The sequence below is a fragment of the Triturus cristatus genome, chromosome 11 (assembly GCF_964204655.1).
Source record: "Triturus cristatus chromosome 11, aTriCri1.1, whole genome shotgun sequence".
Taxonomy (NCBI): Eukaryota; Metazoa; Chordata; class Amphibia; order Caudata; family Salamandridae; genus Triturus; species Triturus cristatus.
In genome coordinates this window covers 809,658,085-809,678,288 of record NC_140594.1, presented here as the reverse complement: position 1 = coordinate 809,678,288, position 20,204 = coordinate 809,658,085, and the positions used below count along the sequence as shown (strand labels likewise).

The 20,204-nt window shown below is 45.1% G+C and overlaps 1 protein-coding gene across 1 annotated transcript in view; it reads left to right on the top strand.

Moving 5' to 3' along the window:
- PGBDF (plakoglobin binding and degradation factor) overlaps nt 1-16,931 on the top strand; it is a 216,573-nt gene extending 199,642 nt beyond the window's left edge. The window contains exon 3 of the mRNA XM_085634529.1: nt 15,201-16,931. Within this exon, the coding sequence (XP_085490655.1) occupies nt 15,201-15,519 (319 nt within the window). The 3' untranslated portion in view covers nt 15,520-16,931. The remainder of the gene's footprint in view (nt 1-15,200) is intronic.
- Nucleotides 16,932-20,204: the final 3,273 nt, after the last annotated feature.

The window sequence follows — 20,204 nt, the reverse complement described above, 5'->3', positions numbered from 1 at the left end:
CCAAGCACAGTTAGGCGGCAAAATCTGTATCTCAAAAGCCATGATGCGATGGTCCACTGACTGAACAACTGCTGTCAGGGTGAGCACTGGGCTTCCCAGGGTAGCGACCCTTTTTGAGACCTTCGTTGGATCTTATCTAATAAGGCCAAGCTCCACAGACAGGGAGTCAATCCTGCCCTCCAAGCATTCCCCCGGAAGCATCAATGGCAGCTAAAAGTTTGTCAAACTTGTCATCCATGTTTGTTATGTCTCCCTCCTGGGGGGCGGTCGCATCATCCTTAGTGTGTTGAGCGTGCCCCATTATCACACAGAGAAGAAGGGGCCAGGGAGTGTCAGGATCAGGGCCGCCACCACCACTATCAGACTGTAAGTTCAATCAGATCTGCCCCAGATGATGACAACCCCTATGGGCTGGCTATCTGATGTTGTGGCAGGCCAGGAGGGCATAGTTGGCCATGTGCAGGACAGTGCACCTCACAATGCAGGACACAGATTGTATAAGTGTGATCAACTGGTCAAATCACTGGGGTGTAGAAGCACAGCAAGAGATCCACTTCCTCATGACCTCACCGAAAGGCCCCAAGCTGCCAAGAATGCAAGAGACCAAGACAGTCACCTGAGCAATCCCCCGCTGAGAAGATGAGCCCGAAATATGCTAAACACTTCCTAGAGGTGCACAGGGATGCACATTATTGTGGGGCTGGGGCCTTTTTTAAGGCATAGTAAGTGAAGTGCCAATAGTGATGGGTCAACCAAGGGTCAAGAGCAAGGCAGTTAGAAGGGTATTCCGAGGTGCCAGGACCCACGCTGTGCCCACACATCCAGATATTCCCCTAGAGAACAGTGAAGGGAGGCCTCCTGGCCACAGGTAGGTCAAAAAGACTATGCCCGCAAACTCCACCCCCTTGTCGATGTGGTAACGTTGTGGCTAAAGTGCCTCAAACCCAACTCACCTATACGTCCAGAGAGGGAAGGGGGCACTGTTGTGTCCTATTTTTGTGTTTGAGGCTTCTAGTGGTCCTCAGAAAACTCCTTACCATTAGTATGTTTTCTGATGTATGTGACTGGGTGTGGTTAATAAAGTTTCTGATGCTGTGCATTCAGTTAACGGTTCCATGCTGAAGAATAAGGACATGCAAACCACATTTCTGTGTGTGGCGTGGTCTGTTACATGCTTCCAGGCTGGGGAGAATGCTGCAACTGTCGATAAGGATGGGATGAGTTTGTTGAGAGACTTGAAACACTCATAAAGCACTGCAAGTTCAATTAATTCAATGATGACGGTAACCCATGCGTCTTAGAGTTATTAATGGTTGCCTTTTAGATTCATTATAACAATGCATGCTGCCAGAACCAGCTCATGAGTGCTCTTGGATACAAGCGCTGAGGAACATGCTGATATGGAAGCTAAAATAACCAAAAATGAATCCGCATTGAGCATGAAAAGTAAGCAGAAACACAAGGCAGAGGCCCACAGAGTGATATCTCCGGAGAAAAATAAATTGTTTTTTCACTGTGGATTCACCTTTCCACATGAAGGTAAATGTCCTGCAATTTGACAAATATACAAAGGTTGCAGGAAAGAAAACCATTTCATAACAGTTTGCAAAGTGAAAGAGAAACTAAGTGCTGCACCGAGAGACGAGAAGATGAACACCAGAAAGTTCCAGAAGCACTCTAGCCACTCCCACAAGGCCAAACTGCACATCGACTAAGGAAAGTGGAAACAAAGTTGATTGTTATCAAATTCATCTTCCATCAGTTTGTTGACATCCTCTTTGAGTGACAGTGAGGAAGAAGGATATGCGATGGTTATGTCAGGCACAAACCAATGCGCACATGCAGGATTGGCGCTTGCAGGGAAAAACACATCTGAAAAGTATCGCCATTCGAAGCAATAAGGTTCATTTGGACATTGTCCTAATGTCAAACTCAAGGTAAAAGCTTGCCCTACAACCTTCATTATAGACCGTGATACATAGATAAACATCATGCCGGCAGGAAAGTGCAAAAAACGGTCTCCGATACCACGTCTCATGCCGTAAAGAACAAAGGTGTACACCTGGACAGCTTTTACGCATTTGCAGAGTAAAGGATAGTTTGAGGCGACCATGTGGCACAAGAAAAAGGTACTACATTGAGTGCATGCTTACTAGGTTTTGATACTGCTGGTGACATGGGTCTGAACTCTATTAACTACAACTTGAATGTCCATTCTGAAGTAGTGATTCAATTACCGTCATTGTTTCATGGACTTGTGAAACTTAAGACAATTAAGGTGCAGCTTCACACTTTAATGAAGATATTTGCCCTAATGCACAGCAACACCATCAAATTGCTTTTTACTTACAGGAAGTGGTTAAAAAATAACTCGAAACTCTGTTAAAGCAGAACATCATCAAGTGCCCTACTGGTCCAATACCTTGGGTTTTACCCATTGTAGTGGTGCCAAAAAACGACAGTGAGTCAGTGTGCGTTTGTGTCGACATGTGACAGGCTAATAAAGCAATCGAAAGAGAAAGACAACCAGGTTCCCATATTGCGGACGTGATCACGCAGCTGAGTGGTGCCAAAGATTTCTCCCCCTTGATTTGCCTTGCCCAGTGGCAGAGAGTTTCTTAAGTTAAATACCCACCTCCTTGCCCAGATGTAGTGTAAGCCTCAATGCCCACACCCCTTTATCTATCCCAAGGACAAGACGAGTTTAAAAAAACAGAACAAGCAAAAGGAGGAGCTGGTGATGTACCACCCACTAATGCACTCTGTTTGCATACATGGCACAATGCTGGGTGACAGCTCATCTCCTCTGACTTGCCCTGCACAGGCTGGAGGGGTGGATTTCTTACTCGTTCCTGGGCTCTGTCAGCAATTGCGTAATAGGTAAGGGTGCCAGCTGACCGGCTTCTCTATGGCATGCACCCAATCTTGTACTCTGTTTCCAAATATGAATGGTGCAGAACGTGCATGTTTCAGGGCATGGAGGAGAGGGTCAGCTGGCACCGACTCCTGTATCCTGTTCTGTAATGGGAACAGAGAATAAGAGAGTGTGCTTGGGAACATGGCACAGGAGTGGGTGCCAAGGAATGGGGCACAGGAGTAGGTCCATCTGACACTCTCCTCTGTGACTGACAGCATTTTGCTGGCCACAGATGAGGCATGCACCTGACAAACTATAGCATGGCCAGTGCTTATATTGAGCCGGTGATTGCAGGTGGGGTCCAGGGCACTCATTTTTGGAGACCAGCATCTATGTTTCCTTAATTAACTTTGATCCACAGTAAGAGAGCGAAAAACCCAAAAGGGGTAAATAACGAGGAAGAGAAAGACGGAAACATAGCAACAAAGGGACAATGCAGGGATGAAAAAGAACCTGCAAGAGAGAAATAAAGGACCCCATTACGATGCCTGCCAGACAAGTGTCCAACCGGCATCATGTCGGAAACGGGACCACCTGCCCGACGAGGTGTTGGCAGTCCCGCTTCCCAAATTAGGATGCGACCGCCTTCACAGCAGTCGGAAAGTGAATATTTCTTATCAAGCTTGTGCTGCAGCACAAGCCGTAATAGGAAATATACACTTTTCAAACATTCATGCAACCTTGTGGTGCCTGCCACACGATACATGGATGTTTGGGGGGGCACCACAGGTGCTCCCCAGGCCTCATAGAGAAGGCTGTGGGGAGACCGGGGCCCTGCTAGGGGGCCCCAAAGTCCATTTTCTGACAGCCTTTCTATGGCAGTCGGACCACCATAGAAAGGCTGTCAGAAACGTGCATCGTAATCCCCATGGAAGTGCTTGAGCAGGCACCGCCTCCATTTTGAGGATTACAATCCACCCTCAGAGCCAATTCCCCCCGCAGGCATCAGTTGTACAACCAATATCATAATACGGGGGTCATACCCTCAAATGTCAGGCAGAACGCCATTGATGACCTGTCGTCTGGCCTTCCACCCAACATCATAATGGGGCTCAAAGAGTCAGTGTGTGTCTGGTGTTGTATTAAAGAGAAATAAAGTTGAAATAAGACTATGCAGTCTTTGTAGTCGGCACCCCAAACATCAATAATGTAGATCGAAGGTTTCTTGGCAAAATCTTTGCCCCCGCCACTTATTTTACAAATGAATCACTGCACATGGCTTTATTTTTTTTTAAATTAATTAAATGAAAGCACTGCCTCACTATTCGGTAGTGGTCAGAACATTGCCACACTTGACACTCACATTTTGCCTTCCATCTCCAAATTGGCTGGATTAATTTTCATCAAAACAAGAAAAAGCACGGAAGGATGTAAATGTGGGGGGCTGAGCTAGCACCATGACCTGAAGGCGTGACTGGCGTGAGCTTTTTGCTGACCGCGAGCCCCCGAACACTAGCATCCACCGCAAGTATCCTGCTCCACTCGGTGAAAGGACCTCTAAGCGGTCGTGGTCCCAGTGGAGCCTTTGGGTGCCCTCCCCTAGGGAGGGCCGGAAACCAGCAGTGGAAGGCCGCGGGCGCCTCTTGATACGGCTCGAAATGGTGACCCTGCATTTCTAACGGGGACTCCGCTGCTGCCCGACACGGTCTGGCCATGACTGTGCCTCCCTTGGCCAGCAGGAGTGTTGTTTGGCCCTATAGACCCAGTAGGGACTATGGATTCCTTGGGGACCGGCATATCGTGCTGGGCGACCCTGGACCTTGATCAGTCTATTGGACGGCAGCAACCAAGAAGGGGGCCCTGCTGTCATAGCAAGGGCTACAAAACTATCAGACACGACCCCCGAGCTGGGAAGCCGCTCAGGAGCACAGTTATCATGTGACCAAGGTGCCTTTTCATTATGCTTGCTACCCCTTTGAGTTCAGCAGGCCGGGCAGGGCTATTTTTACAGCCCCAGAGCCCTTACCTATAAACTGGTGATAATAAAGGGGGACCACTGCAATATTTGTCTTCAGCTGTTGAACGCCTGGCGAGGCCCGGGAAAATGGGATCACTGATGTATGTAGGCCAAATGGACATGCTCGCTGCTACTAGCGGCTACGGCCTCACCCCTGAAATGACCAGGGTCGCCCTCTCATCTTCATGCTGTTGGAGACCTAAATGATCTTTGGCTTTGCTCTTCTACGCCCTGCGGTGCCTGCAAGCTTTGGGCCTGGCAGTGATGGTGATAGAGCTGCTATTGTCACTTAAAGCCTTGGGGTCCAGACTGGTGCCCAATTCTGCAGTTGCCTGGGGCTCTTTCTGACTGCTGCTGCTGGGAGGCCAAAGGTGGCCTACACTGCAAAAGGGCTCCCGTTGGGTGATGTTGCCTGACTTGTCTTTCTCCTTGTGCCCTGAGACGGCAATCCCTCCTCTATTAATTGGGCTGCCATGGGGCGCCCACAACAGACAAAGGAAGATGTATCTACAAGCGCCTCCCAGCAGGAGCTCAAGCAGGGAGCCACTGGTAGTGACATGTCATATATCGACTGTAAATATGAGAAACTCCTGCCCGCAATTGATGCTGTTGGGGAGAGACTCGAGGGTAAGTTTGACTCCATTGCAGTGGAACTTGGCCTTATCCTAGAGGACTCCTGGAAAATGTCTGAGAGAGTCAATGCTCTGGAGGGCACTGTGCAGTCCTTAGCGCCAGCTGTTGAGTCCGCTGATCACCAGCTTACAGTATTGGAGGCCCAAATGCAGCAATTGGATGCTCAGCTTGAAGATCAGGAGGGTGGGCCCGCCGGAATAATGTCAGAATTGTTGGACTTCTGGAACGAATTGAAGGGGACTCCATGCCCGCTTCTTAGAAGACTGGCTACAGGAGGTGGTAGCCCCACAGGGCTTACCCATATTCTATGCTTTGGAGCTGGCTCATCGGGTACTGGTGCAACTGCCTTGCTCAGGGGCCCCACCTCGGCTACTGGTTCCCCGCCTCCTGCACTTTCATGGCAGGGATCATCTGTTTCAGCAGGCCCATGCTCATGGGTCCTTTGCAGTGGACAGTGCCAATATGTCTTTATATCCTGACTTTACCCTCCAGGTTCTGATCCAGGGGTCGTTGTTCCTTGCATTTAAGAACAAGCTGCGCAAACTAGGTTTACTCTGCTCCTTACTGTTCCCGCCCAGTTGAGAGACCAAACAGAGGATCAGGTGCACTTCTTCACGGACCCGGTTGCAGCCTGGGACAAGCTGGAGTTATACGACAAGGGCACTGTACGACCGGAACTGCAGGAACAGCAGATGCTACCAAGTCCACAGCAGCGAAGATCTTGGCATAGGGTGCATATAGGCCCACTAAGTCCTAGTTGGCACTGGCACACACGAGGACGGTGGAGACCTCTGCCTCCCTCAGAGCTGGTGAGGTCTCCCTGCAGTGAAAATCTCTGGCACATTGCAGCTCCACTTCTGACTCGGAGGACTCCGTTGTGTCGGGTCTGGAGAACATACTTCTAGGGGTTACCACAGGCATGGCTGATTACCTTGTGTGACGAGTGACTGGATGATGATGGCTATCACTGTAGTCTTGATTGTGCTGTGGTCCGGTTTCATTTTTTTGATTTGTGTGGGCTGGGGGAAGCTGGTCGTGGACTTGCAAAGTGTGTCCCACTGTGTTGGCCTGCTTTACTGTTTGCCCTTTCTCCTCATCTGGACGGCGGCTCCGATCCCCGATCCTTTCTGTCCATTATCAAACTAGTTGCTCCCCTTTGGACTCTAGTTGGGTCGTTGGTGGGCCCTGTGTTTTTCGTATGGACAGGATGTTTTTATGTCGCAGTCCTGGGGGGTGTTGGGAAAGTTCTGTTTTTTGAATTTTTTTCTTTCAGTGAGTGTGTATGAATGCAGATGCTCCAAGCTGTGAGTGATGGGGGTGGACTAGATCGACTGGACCGGGCTGAGGGGGGGGGAAACTGGTGGGTCCTTACTTGGACTGGTTTCAATGGCAGCCTAGATTAAATTGATCACATGGAACATGCAAGGCATCTCCACCCCCTCTAAACGTTATAATGTGTTGACTTATTTGAAGCGTAGGGGGGTACACATTGTTTACTTGCAGGAAACTAATCTCACAAAACCTGAGGGGCGGGCCCTCTGTGGGTGCTGGAGGGTACAGCTATACACCACTACTTACTCTGTTTTTTTACATGGGGTGCCATCATTTGGATTAGGCCCAGGGTGCCCTTTCATTTGCATAGGTCATGTATTGACCCAGATGGTTATGTATTGGTACTTGATTGCTTGGACAGTAGTGATGTTACCCTACTGAATGTTTACGCACCAAATGTGGACAGGTCTGCCTTTCTGACCAGCTTGGTCCCTCTACTCCCGTTGATGGTTCAATTTTTTAGGCTAGTGTGGGGGGGGGTCTTTAATTAATTGTATAGTGAGCCTAGGCTTAGAGAGATCGCACCAGCCCTTACATACCTCACCAGTGTGTAGGTTAGCGGATGCTGCCCAATCTTGGGCTGCACAGTGGGTCTGGTTGATTGCTGGAGGGTTTGGAACCCGGTGGTCCGGATGTTCCTATTGCTTTGAATTGCATGACTTGGAGGTCCAGCTCAACAGAATTTATAGCTGCATGACAACGTATAGTAAGGTGCTTGGTCCAGAGCACTTGGTGAAACTATACTCTGATTATTTGCCTGTGTTGTGCTCCTTCCAATGGTCCAAATGTAGGGCGAACCTCCCGGCTTAGCACTTGGACCCCATGATGCTTGAGGACCAGGCTTTCAGGTTTCATTGGGTGAACATGTTGTGCGATATTGGCTTGATCACGCAGGCTCTGCCTTATCAGTGGTGATTTAATGGGAGACCATGAAAGTGGTAATTCATTGTTATTGCATGTCTAACAAAGTAGGAGTGCACAACCAGTTGCATTCTGATATTCAGAGGCAGGAAGCAGTGCTTGATGGAATTCCCCTCAAGCTGGGGAGGGACCCTGGAGATCAGGGAGAGCACCCTGGAGGAGAGAAAAAAAATGTTTGAACTGGTTGAACAATTACGGTAATTTGAATTTAGAGCCTATGTGGCCAGGCTTCAAGCCGAGAGGGACCAATCGGGCAGAATGCTCGCGTGGCTCTTACAGAGTGAGGGTTGGGGGCATGCCGTTCTCTAGGTGTAGGATGCTTTGGGACATGATGTCTTTCCTCAGGAGGAGATTAATGCATAATTTCTCCATCATTATCAGGTTTTGTATTCTGAGAGGATTGGGGGTAGTGAGATGGAAATGTTAAGCTACATCCCAGATTCCTCCCCAGTAGACTTAGATTCTGCAATAGTGGATCAATTGGTTGTGGATATTACTGAGCAGGAAGTGCAGGGTGCTATTAAGGAGATGGTGAGGGGGAAAGTCCCTGGGTTAGATGTTCTGCTCATAGAATTCTGTGCTTTGTATGCCATGGGCCTTGTCCCTAGGTCGTGGGTCTCTTTGATGGTTCCTGGAGGCGAGGAGTACTTTCTACCTTCCTACATTAGGCAACTATTGTGTCCCTACCTAAGAAGGATAAGGACACACTTCTCCATGATTTAGATTGTTCCTCTCTCAATGCTCAGCACTGACTATAAGATTCTGAGCGAAGTCCTGGCGACCCGACCACTCCTCCACATGTAATCCTTGGTCCACCCCCACCAAACCAGTTTTATTCCCACGCAAAACATCATGCCCAACATTCGTCTTTTGCTTTTGGCTTTGGACCAGCAGGAGTGGCTAACGTTGAATGTGTTGGTTATCTCTGTGGATATGAAGAAGGCATTTGGCTCACTCCACTGGGAGTTTTTATATGCCACTTTGTTTGGCATGGGTTTTGGGTGCCCTGCATCAAATGGACAAATTGTCTATACGCTAGTCTGTTGGCTAGGGTTTATACTGGCTCAGTGATATTAAAGTTGTGTGTGGTGAAGCGGGCCACCCGACAGGGGGTGCTCTTTGTCTCTGCTGTTATTTGCCCTGGAAATGGAGCCATTTGCCTGGATGGTCCAGCGGGGGATGTACTACAGAGGTTTGCAACTTTCTTCCAATTGTCTAACTCTCCTTCTATGTGGATGAAATGCTACTGTACATGAGAGGGGAGACTCGGATCTTGGGGAAGTTGTGGCTGCTTTGACAGAGTTCAGCAATCACAGTGATCTTAAGGCAAATTGGGAAAAGTCTAGTGTCTTTCCCCTCCGAGGTGACAACAAGGTCTATCCCGACTTCTGGGATTGGGGGGTTTTAAGGGTGGGGGGGTGTTTTTGGAGTTATAGGGTTGTTTAGAAAAGCAGATGAAGGACAACGAATCCTCCGGGCCGACCTCGACAACCTCCTGAGCCCCCACGGACTTTCGCCGCCCGACCCCAGGGTTGTGGGCTGAACGGCTGTGTGAACAACTTTCGGAGGGGATCGGAGGGTTGGGTTTCAATGCTCCGGCTTGAGATGTAATGCTGGCCGATTATGTAAAGATTTACTAATTCCTGCAATAAAAATAATTTAAAAAAAAAAAAAAAAAAAAAAAAACAAGGTCTATCCCGACCGTCCAAATACTGCAGTGGTAATTGAGCACTACTCAGTATTTGGGGGTAGACATTTACTGTACTGTAGATCTGCTATATGAGAGCACTATCTGATATGCGATTTTTGCCCTAAGACGTTTGGTGGCCTTCTGGACCACACAACCATTGTTAGTGGGTGGCCGGGTGACTGTTTCTAAAATGGTAGTAGTGCCTCAACTCCTCTGTGTTTGCGGCCCTCCCAGTGGAAATACCTCAGTAGTCCTTTTGGGAACTGGATGGTATTCTACTGATGCTGTATTAGGGCACTTTGCTACGCTGCATAGCATTCAGAAGCTTCGCTTGCCAGTGGCAAAGAGTGGCGTGGCTCCACCCGATTTCGAACGTTTATATTTGGTGGCACAGCTGCAGTAGGTGGCTTGCCGGAGGTCTGCTCTGTGGGATGAAGTGGGCCCTCGCGAGCATGGCTCACCCTCCAAAAACCTGCTGACTAACATTTTGATGAAGCACGTGCCCGCTTCCCTGGTGCAAAATATGAATGTATTGATTAGGATGGCATGCTTCGTCTAGGCTAGGGCACTGCAAAGGATGCACACTAAATGATCACATACTTGCAAGCTCCTGCCCAGTGTTGGGAGCGATCGGGGGATAGTCTGGGCTCCACAGACGGATGGCGACAGGGGTCACTATACTGGGTCATTTATTTGTGGGGGAAAAGCTTATCCCTTCTTGGAGCTCCATGAGAAGTATGACCTCCCAATGGGGATCTTTTTGCTCACAGTGTTCTTGTACATGGGAGACCTGAAGTTGCAGAACCATCAGAGCATGAATTGCTTGTGTCACCTCTTTCTCTTCACGGACCGGACGAGGGTGGTCACATTGCTATACAGGACTCTGCTGAAGGGGCTGCAGTTGGATCTGAAGCATCTCCATTGTCTGTGGGAGGAGGACTTTGGGACGCATCAGTCTGAGTCACCTTGGAAGAGGGCAGCGGAGTTTATCCCCAGGTTGTCTAGGAATGCTTGCTTTAAGCTTATTCAGTTCTACTACCTACACCAGGCTTACCTCACCACACAGCGAATAATTACCATGTTCCCCGGCGCAGCATTGGCCTGTAATAGAATTGCGGTGTGAATTCATCATCATAGTTTTTTCCCATATGGAGTAGTCCTGCTCAACAGCGCTCCCCTACTGGACCCTCCAGGTGGTTCACAGGGCTATCGTTCGGGACTTTGAGCCCCGTGTGTCTGATGGACCACCACGAGCATAGTGCGGCTCGGCGGTTGAAGGATAGATTTACGGACCTGACAGTGGTACTCACCCGCAGGCAACTGACTATTAGCTTGAAGTTAGCTCGCGTCCCTGATGTGTATAGGGGGGGGGTCGAAATCGGTGAAATAGGCAGAATGTGAGAGGGCGGTGATCCAATGGTAGAAGGCTAGGGGCGTATGGTAAGTACAGATTCCGCCAGCTTAGGATGTTGTATTGTTGGCTTGCCCTAGGTTGGACCCAAGTGTGTGAATTTTGGAGGACAGGCCCCTCTTGGGGGTTTCCTCCCTGGCTACTGCAATACAGGGAATGGTCCTGCGCCGAGGGGAACCTCCATGACTGGTTTCTAGTGTGCGAGTGTGACAGACTTGAGGTTTCGGATGGGTTTGGATGCGGGAAGGTAAGAGTGTGTGCCCCGGATTGCTGGGCTGGAAGGATGCTCTAACGCATTACAATCATAAATTGGTTTTGTATACTGAGGCCCCCCCACGCCCTTTCTTTCATATTTTTGTATTATTGATTTGTTAAATGCTATGTTTCTTGCCCCCTTTACTGTAATGTGTACTACTATTGCTTAACATTCTGCTTGCCCGCAATGCTCCACTGTTATCCGTTTTGTTTGATTAAAATGCTAATAAAAATATTTACCAAAAAAAGGACTGTAAATGTCACTGTGCCTTAAAAGTTGGTGACCATCCTTACAGCCGATTTGGAGTTAGACGCATAGACCAATCTCATATGCAATTCCTATCCTTGTTTTGTGTTAGTTTGCTGTTTTGAAACCCCACCACCCAGTTGATACTTTGTACCAGGTCACTGATCTGCAATAATTTGACATGGTTCTAGATGTCTAACTGAATATTATTTCCACAGTGTTTGGTGCGGATTGGTTAAGGGGGCAATGCTATTATGGGTAAAAAAAAAGGGATTTCCCATAGAGTGACATGTCAATCGTAACTAGAGGCACACCTGCATCTCTATAATATATGTATTTCCTCATATCGTTATGAGCTCATCTATTACATTGAGCCTATGCTTTTGGAGAAATTATACAAGTTACTTGGTGGTTTGTAAACTAACACATGATTTACATGTCATGGTTTCTTTAAATCATATGCATTTCCAATTATAACAACTGTGACCCGGGATATATCATGTGCAGGATGCGGGTGTTGTATATCATTGGTAGAGGCAGACCGTAATTACTAGGAGGTGTCCAATTTTCTTTTCTGGCTGCCATTGGTTGTGATGATGTTGCATGTGTAAGGTGGTTGTTTTTAGAAAGATCTATAGGACCCACCTACTGTGCACATACATATGGATGTCAACTATACCTGCGTAACAAGACTGGACATCTTCAGCCGAACTGGGATTTTGACTCCGTCAACTCTAGTAAAGTACAGGTCGCCAGTATAAGCACTGTGTAACTTAATGTTTTAGACCAAAATTTGGAGTTGGTCTTTGCAATATTAATCTGCATTGAAAATAATCACCCCACTTTGTCAAAAATTATAAATCCAACTTGTTGTAAAAGATTGCCCGTCATCTCTGTTGAGCCAAATGGAAAAGTTAATGGAAGAGACTGAATTTGTACAGTTTCATCTGACTAAACCAGCCAACATCCTGCCATTGCATGAGATCATAGGAAAAGAACTACATTATAGGAATCAATTAGAGTTGGGTGATAATGGGGCATCTGCTTAAAAACAGTGAATCAGTCTTGGTCCACCTGCCTCACTTGAAGCCGTGGGACCACCTTTGTTTCTAATGATGGATCAGCAGCTCCTCCTTTGGAAATGCTCTTAAAGCATGGCCGTTCTGGCATTCCTTGGCCCTTATTAGGGTGGGACTTCTGACTGCGTCTGCCTTTTTTTCCTGTCCAGTAATGCCATGCACATCATGGGCACCCGGGTAGGTAAACGATCAATGTTCCCATGCACTAGGAGATAACCTCTAGATTGTAAGTCAGATTTTGTTGTTGTTTTTTTTTTTTTATAATGAGGGTAGATCATGAAAAGGGAAAAGAAAAACTGCTGGCTCATCCATCACACGGCCAGTTTCACTTAAAATGCTCCTGCCATATTAGCAAAAACACATTTGTTGAAAACTCCCTGCCAAATGAACAAAGAATTCGGAATATTGTGGGAGGGTTGCTGCAAGCGGCCCTCTTTTGCCGCCAGACTTTTTTGGCTTCCAACATTCTGTGGAGGGCTAACAAGGATCACTGAGGTGGTTGCGACACCATTCGCTAAATAATCTATTTGGGTTTAACTTTGTACCTCTCTCACTCGGCGTACATATTCAGCAATTTTCTGCAAGAATCACTTTCCTTAAAATTACTTTGACCTTTGCCCTAAGGGGTCTTGGTTCCATATTGAAACATCCTGTCCCTATGATGGTCTCATGAATTAATCTTGGTCAGGACCAAAACAGCAATGCTCTAACCCATTTCCTTTTAGTCTCTGTTAAGATTAAAATCTGGGAGATTTTTGTTCCTATGCCTGGGACATTCTACAAACTATATAGCCTTAGGAATGTGCTATTGTACATTGATGAGTAGGATAATCTGTCTAGAATTTATTTTCTGTTATCCATGTTGTTGAAGTATCTGCTTATGTGCGAACCCCTACTGAAACAACTTTTTTATGATTGAAAAATATAAAGATATGATAGATACAACTGCCGGCACTGATTTATTTCTTATCTTAAGGAATCAAGATTATTTGACTTTGAGTTGGTTTCCTAATATCATGACCAGACGTTTAAAAATAATTAGAGATTCTACTTTAATATTTTTTCAAATATTTCCCTTGTAGGCATCTTTACCAGACTCTTAATGAGTCACTGTGTGAGGGGTGACAGGTGAATGGCTACTGGTGCTTTATTTTTAGTTACAGTAAAAACAGTGACGTAAATTTGAGAAAAAAAAGGATATCTGGGCATCAAGTCACTGGTATCAGCAGTCCAGCACGTACAGGTTTTAAAACTGTAAGGAGACCAGATCAAATCAGCTGTAAACCACCACTGGCAAACTGCAGAATTGTAGCCCAAAGTGAATCTCCCAAAGTCTTGGTCCACCTGCCTCACTTGAAGCCGTGGGACCACCTTTGTTTCTAATGATGGATCAGCAGCTCCTCCTTTGGAAATGCTCTTAAAGCATGGCCGTTCTGGCATTCCTTGGCTAATATGTATCAGAAGGCCGGCCCTTATTAGGGTGGAACTTCTGACTGCGTCTGCCTTTTTTTCCTGTCCAGTACTGCCATGCACATCATGGGCACCCGGGTAGGTAAACGATCAATGTTCCCATGCACTAGGAGATAACCTCTAGATTGTAAATCAGATTTTGTTGTTGTTTTTTTTTTTTTATAATGAGGGTAGATCATGAAAAGGGAAAAGAAAAACTGCTGGCTCATCCATCACACGGCCAGTTTCACTTAAAATGCTCCTGCCATATTAGCAAAAACACATTTGTTGAAAACTCCCTGCCAAATGAACAAAGAATTCGGAATATTGTGGGAGGGTTGCTGCAAGCGGCCCTCTTTTGCCGCCAGACTTTTTTGGCTTCCAACATTCTGTGGAGGGCTAACAAGGATCACTGAGGTGGTTGCGACACCATTCGCTAAATAACCTATTTGGGTTTAACTTTGTACCTCTCTCACTCGGCGTACATATTCAGCAATTTTCTGCAAGAATCACTTTCCTTAAAATTACTTTGACCTTTGCCCTAAGGGGTCTTGGTTCCATATTGAAACATCCTGTCCCTATGATGGTCTCATGAATTAATCTTGGTCAGGACCAAAACAGCAATGCTCTAACCCATTTCCTTTTAGTCTCTGTTAAGATTAAAATCTGGGAGATTTTTGTTCCTATGCCTGGGACATTCTACAAACTATATAGCCTTAGGAATGTGCTATTGTACATTGATGAGTAGGATAATCTGTCTAGAATTTATTTTCTGTTATCCATGTTGTTGAAGTATCTGCTTATGTGCGAACCCCTACTGAAACAACTTTTTTTATGATTGAAAAATATAAAGATATGATAGATACAACTGCCGGCACTGATTTATTTCTTATCTTAAGGAATCAAGATTATTTGACTTTGAGTTGGTTTCCTAATGTCATGACCAGACGTTTAAAAATAATTAGAGATTCTACTTTAATATTTTTTCAAATATTTCCCTTGTAGGCATCTTTACCAGACTCTTAATGAGTCACTGTGTGAGGGGGTGACAGGTGGATGGCTACTGGTGCTTTATTTTTAGTTACAGTAAAAACAGTGACGTAAATTTGAGAAAAAAAAGGATATCTGGGCATCAAGTCACTGGTATCAGCAGTCCAGCACGTACAGGTTTTAAAACTGTAAGGAGACCAGATCAAATCAGCTGTAAACCACCACTGGCAAACTGCAGAATTGTAGCCCAAAGTCAGCATAAAATTTAAAAGGAACCCACAACTAACAATTACTTTTTCTTCTTTATCTTCTTTTGTAGCCCTCAAGCAGGGAGCCAGGTTTGTGAAGAGAAGAAAAAAGTCTCAACTAAGGATGTATTGAAAGAGGTGAAGTCCGCGAGAGAAGAGGTGTGTTCTCTGAGACAACCCCGTTCAAGAAAGATGTGTCCTAAATGTGAGATTGTGATCTGCCAGAAGTGTGACACCCTCCATGCAAACAGCAGTTTTGTAGCCCACAGTTTGCTAGATCATTATGACCGGGGTGGGCCGGCACCGTGCATCTTGAAGGAGTCTAAGCCAAGGTACTGTGACCAAGAACCGCATTTTGTTGTGAGATCCAAACACCAGAAGAGCTTCTGAATCCCAGTTACTGCTATAACGGGAAAGTGGAAAATTTACAACATTGAAGAGCTCTGCGGCTTTATTTATTTGTTTTGCAACTTTTACATTTTTTTTAAGCCAGTTTTGAAGCATAAAAGCTGATCTCCTTGTCAGTTAAAAGAAGAACTAAATGGCAGGTACAAAGTAAGATAGAAATGACGACTTATTTCACTTTTATAAATAAATGATGAATTCCAGGGTGGGAGCTGTCCTGACCACAAGGTCATCCAATCAAATGAAATAAAAGGTTTGAGGATCGCGTGCCTCCTCCTGCACATGTGGGTGATATGTGTATGTTTTTTTCTGCAGTATGGCTACAATCAAGTGTTTTTAAAGATTTTAGGGATTGATTTGGCATTAAATTGTAATGTAAAAATCTATGTAGTCTACTGTTTAAAGATGTACCCACGAATTCAGCAGTAGCACTTCACCACCCTAGAGATAGTACAGTGTATGGAATTCCACAATTGGATTCTTCTCTGGATTTAGCACTTCCCCCAGAAATCAGGGCGGTTTGCAATACCACCCAACTCTATCTCATGCCCTTGAATCTGGTTAAATCTACACTGTTTCTCCATCACAGCCGAAGGACATTTCTCTGCAGCTCTAACTTCCTACCACCTCTGACATCACAAATTCTGTTTGTTTTAAAGGCTACTGCACACACTTTAAACATACCCTAGAATCCCATGGGGAAAGGTGGCTGTGGTCAGCATGACTCCATATCCACAATGCTAAGGCGAACTGTCAGTCAAGGTCTGAGGCACATTTGCACAAGCCAGGTACTTTAAAGAAGTGATCTGCCCAATCTATGCTCTTGTCTGCCTGAACCTTTGACAGAGGTTTCAGTCCCTCCTTTCTCAAGCTACCTACTTCTCCTTTCTTATCCTCCTGCTCTTAAAGCTTCTGTTTGAGGGACCCGGTACTCCCAATTGGACGAGACACAGTAGGTACTGGACCTATTGGTATTACCAGTTCTGCAGTAGTTCCGCTGTGCTTGGGAATTTTCAGCTAGACCCTTTGTTGAAAGCAGCAGAAATGTCCTGATGAAGCTCTAGAAAGACATTAGGAAGTACCAGGGGAAAATCGGTGCATCAATCTAGATTCCCCTATTTCTGGGGGTATCCTATGTGTGCACTTCGTAATACCTCGTTGTTCCCCTCCCCCATTTTTACTGATGGCCTTGGTAACAATAACTCAGAAGGGAAGGAGAACATGGGTGCTCATAATGAGGCCTTTAAAGATTCACCATAAAGGATGATTTAATGAGCATCTATGTAGATTTGCGATATTGGACAATGTTAACAATAGAGTTGCATATTTCGATCTGTGCCACATGTTTTTGAATGTAATGTATTTCCAACAAATTAAAAAGGACAATTTTTTATGAATTGCGGCTTTGAAACTTGTTTATTGATTATAGATGGCGCCCTTGAGTGCTGGGGTTTTACAATGTGTATTAAAAGTCCTTTAAGATCGCCAAGATCTTCTGCCATTCTTGGAATCTAGAGGGCGTGTATAACTGGTCAACGCATAAAGGGCGTCCGACTGATGGTACTTTTCTAATGGGTGGTGTCGGTGGTCATAGCTCTGTATCCCCCTTCAATGCCCTGTTTTAAGGAGAAATTATGAAATGCACAGTAACAGAGGTCTCACTTTCTCATCTAAGGTAGGAGCAGAGTCCATGTCCTCTAACTTAATCCCACAGGATGTACACCTGCATGGGCGTGACGTAATCCATACCTTGTACTCACATTCTTTCACATATAGTACGTACCATTTACCATTACCCCACCCTCTCTTGAAATAATGGTACGGGATGGACAGTAGAATTCCAGATTTTGATTAATTATGCATCCTCATTCTGCCCAAATAATACCATCTACACCTTGGCGTGACCACTGCTCTGATTATTTTATTGGGCATTAAACTATTTATTTGTATTCTGCTAATATTACTCCTTGTGCAGCAGGAAAGGAAACTAGTCTGAGGTTCAATAGCTTCAACAGTAGTGGACATACATTTTAATTCATTGATATTATTCTGATCTGTAGCATCACAGGGACTGTATAGAATGAACATCTAGTGAACCCCGAGGGAGAGGTCAAGCTGCCTAGCTTCTTTCATAGGGTTCACTTGTGTGTAGTATTCTTCATTACTTGTTATTCTTTGCTGTTCCTTTAATTGTGATGATTCTAGGTTAGAATTATGTAATGTCATGTATGTTTGGTTCTGCCCGAGCCAGTTTGCTGCTGGCCTCAAGCTTCTACACTCGCTCTTTATGCGAACTCTTCTTTGTGCATTTTCCTTATTGGTATTTCACCAATAAAGCTTACTTGAATATCACCAGCGCCTCCTGGAGTTTTGTGGATACCTTCACTACAATTTGGTACCAGGAGTGGGGTCGTCCTACATTCTCTGCAATTATTGGCTTCCATGGTGATCTTTGATTCCTCAAGAGCTCGCTAAACTACCTACGCTGGGAACTGAGAACATTCATAACCTTTCAGAATCATTTTTAAAGTTGATCTGCCTTGTCTCTGAAACGCGCAGGTTTGATTTCGTATAACCTGCGCCACCGCACATAGCGTCTTGGAGTACCTTTTGATTTACAGACACATCGGCAAACCCTATGAGACATCTTGAGGTTAGTTTAAATTCATTTATTCCCAGGATTTCTATGCGCAAGTAAAGAACTGTTTACCTTGTGGCATCATTTGAAAATACACAAAGCAGCACTCCTACCATCAGCGTTCCAGGTTTGTGAGTTCCATGTTCCTTTCCTCTCCCTCTGGACGACGTTTTCACCGCATTGCATTGATGTATTGACTTACACGCACGTCGGCAGCCATATTGGATAAGTGAAGAGACTTTCAGCGCTTGAAGTAGTTCGGAGCGACTTCATATTTACCAGCATCACAGCTTCAAACATTCGTGCGACATCGCAATCGGTGATTCGCACACCTGTTCATTCTCCTTCATTTCAAGGCATACAATGTTTCTTTCAGTGTGACACACGGTGATTCACACACCTTATGTTCCTGCTTTGGGTGACAGTGAGTCATAATATTTTTTCTTTCTAGACGCGGTGATTTTTATATGCTGGCTCTCACTCTTTGTTAACTCTGACTCCAAACTTTGTTCATTTGTGTGATATAATTTATCTCAGCACTTCAAGGAAGTTTAAGTTAATTTCGCCACTTTAAAGTATCAAAACAGTACTTTCAAGCTCCATGGCTTCCAGCCAAGGCGTCATTCAGCCAGCGCCATTTTTATTGAAACCAGGTAAACCCGAACTAAAATGGTCAGAATGGCTTAGGGACTTTGAGAATTATCTTACCGCTACTGATGCAGACAACTATTCTCCGGAAAGGAAATTAGCTCTGTTGGTTAATCATTTAGGCACAGCAGGTCGCAGAGTTCTTGATAATTTACCAAGACATCCTGCTCCTACTTCTGAAGATGCAGTCTGGAATGTTTTCATTTAAGGAAAATTACACATGGCCAAACAGTATTCTGATACTACAAGTGTTATGCTAGAAAGGTTCAATTTCGCAATGTGCAAACAGTCTTGTGAAGAATCAGTAGAGGATTATATAGCAACTTTAAGAGTGTTGGCTGAAAAATGTGAATTTGGCCCTGATATTGATACTTATATGAGAGACCAATTTGTGTTCTACTGTTTCTCCAAGAAAATTCAAGAACGTTTACTCACTTTGCACAATCCTACTTTGGCTGAAACAATCAACATTGCCAAAAGCATTGAGAGGTCGATTGTTACATCTAAAGTGTTGTCTGGTCAATCCAATCAAACTATGGTTCCTTCTACACAGACAACTGTACAACCTGCGTGTTCTTCTAATGTGAGTTTTGTTTCTGATGACAATGCTGTGTGTTCTACTAATAATAGACAGACATATAATAAAAAGGCCTGTACCCCTTACTGTTAGAGAGGATTTGAAAGCTTTACTCAACAATTTACAAGCTGAAGGCATAATATCCCCTATCGACTCCTCAGAATTGATTTCTCCGGTGGTTTTGCGGAAAAAAAGGAACGGGGATCTTAGGCTATGTGTAGATTTAAGATCTTTAAATCAAAATATCCTTGTAGACTGTCATTCTCTACCCCTCATACACGAGATGCTAGCAAAAATTGGGAAGTCCAAGTTTTTTTCCACCATCGATTTGCACTCCGCTTATCACCAAATTCAACTCTCCCCAGATTGTCAAGCTCTCACTGCATTTGTGACTCCTTTTGGAGCTTTTAAATATTTAAGATTACCATTTGGACTTGCATCAGCTGCAAGTGTATTCCAAAAACTAATGGATAACTTATTTGGTGAGATCCCACAAGTACAAGCATACCACAATGACGTATTCGTCCATACTGAAAGCAAAGAACACAACATACAAATTCTCAAAAAAGTATTAACCATCCTACAAGAGAAAGGTATGCCAGTAAAAGCAAATAAATGTAAATTGTTGGTTAATGATGTTGAATACCTAGGTCACAACATTTCAAGTGAAGGCATCAAACCAAAGTTTTGTAATGTAGAAGCAATACGTAATGCACCATCTCCTGCAGATAAAGAGGCTTTGCACTCATTCCTTGGCTTATGTGAATACTATGCTAGGTTTGTACCAGGTTATGCGCAGTTGATTCA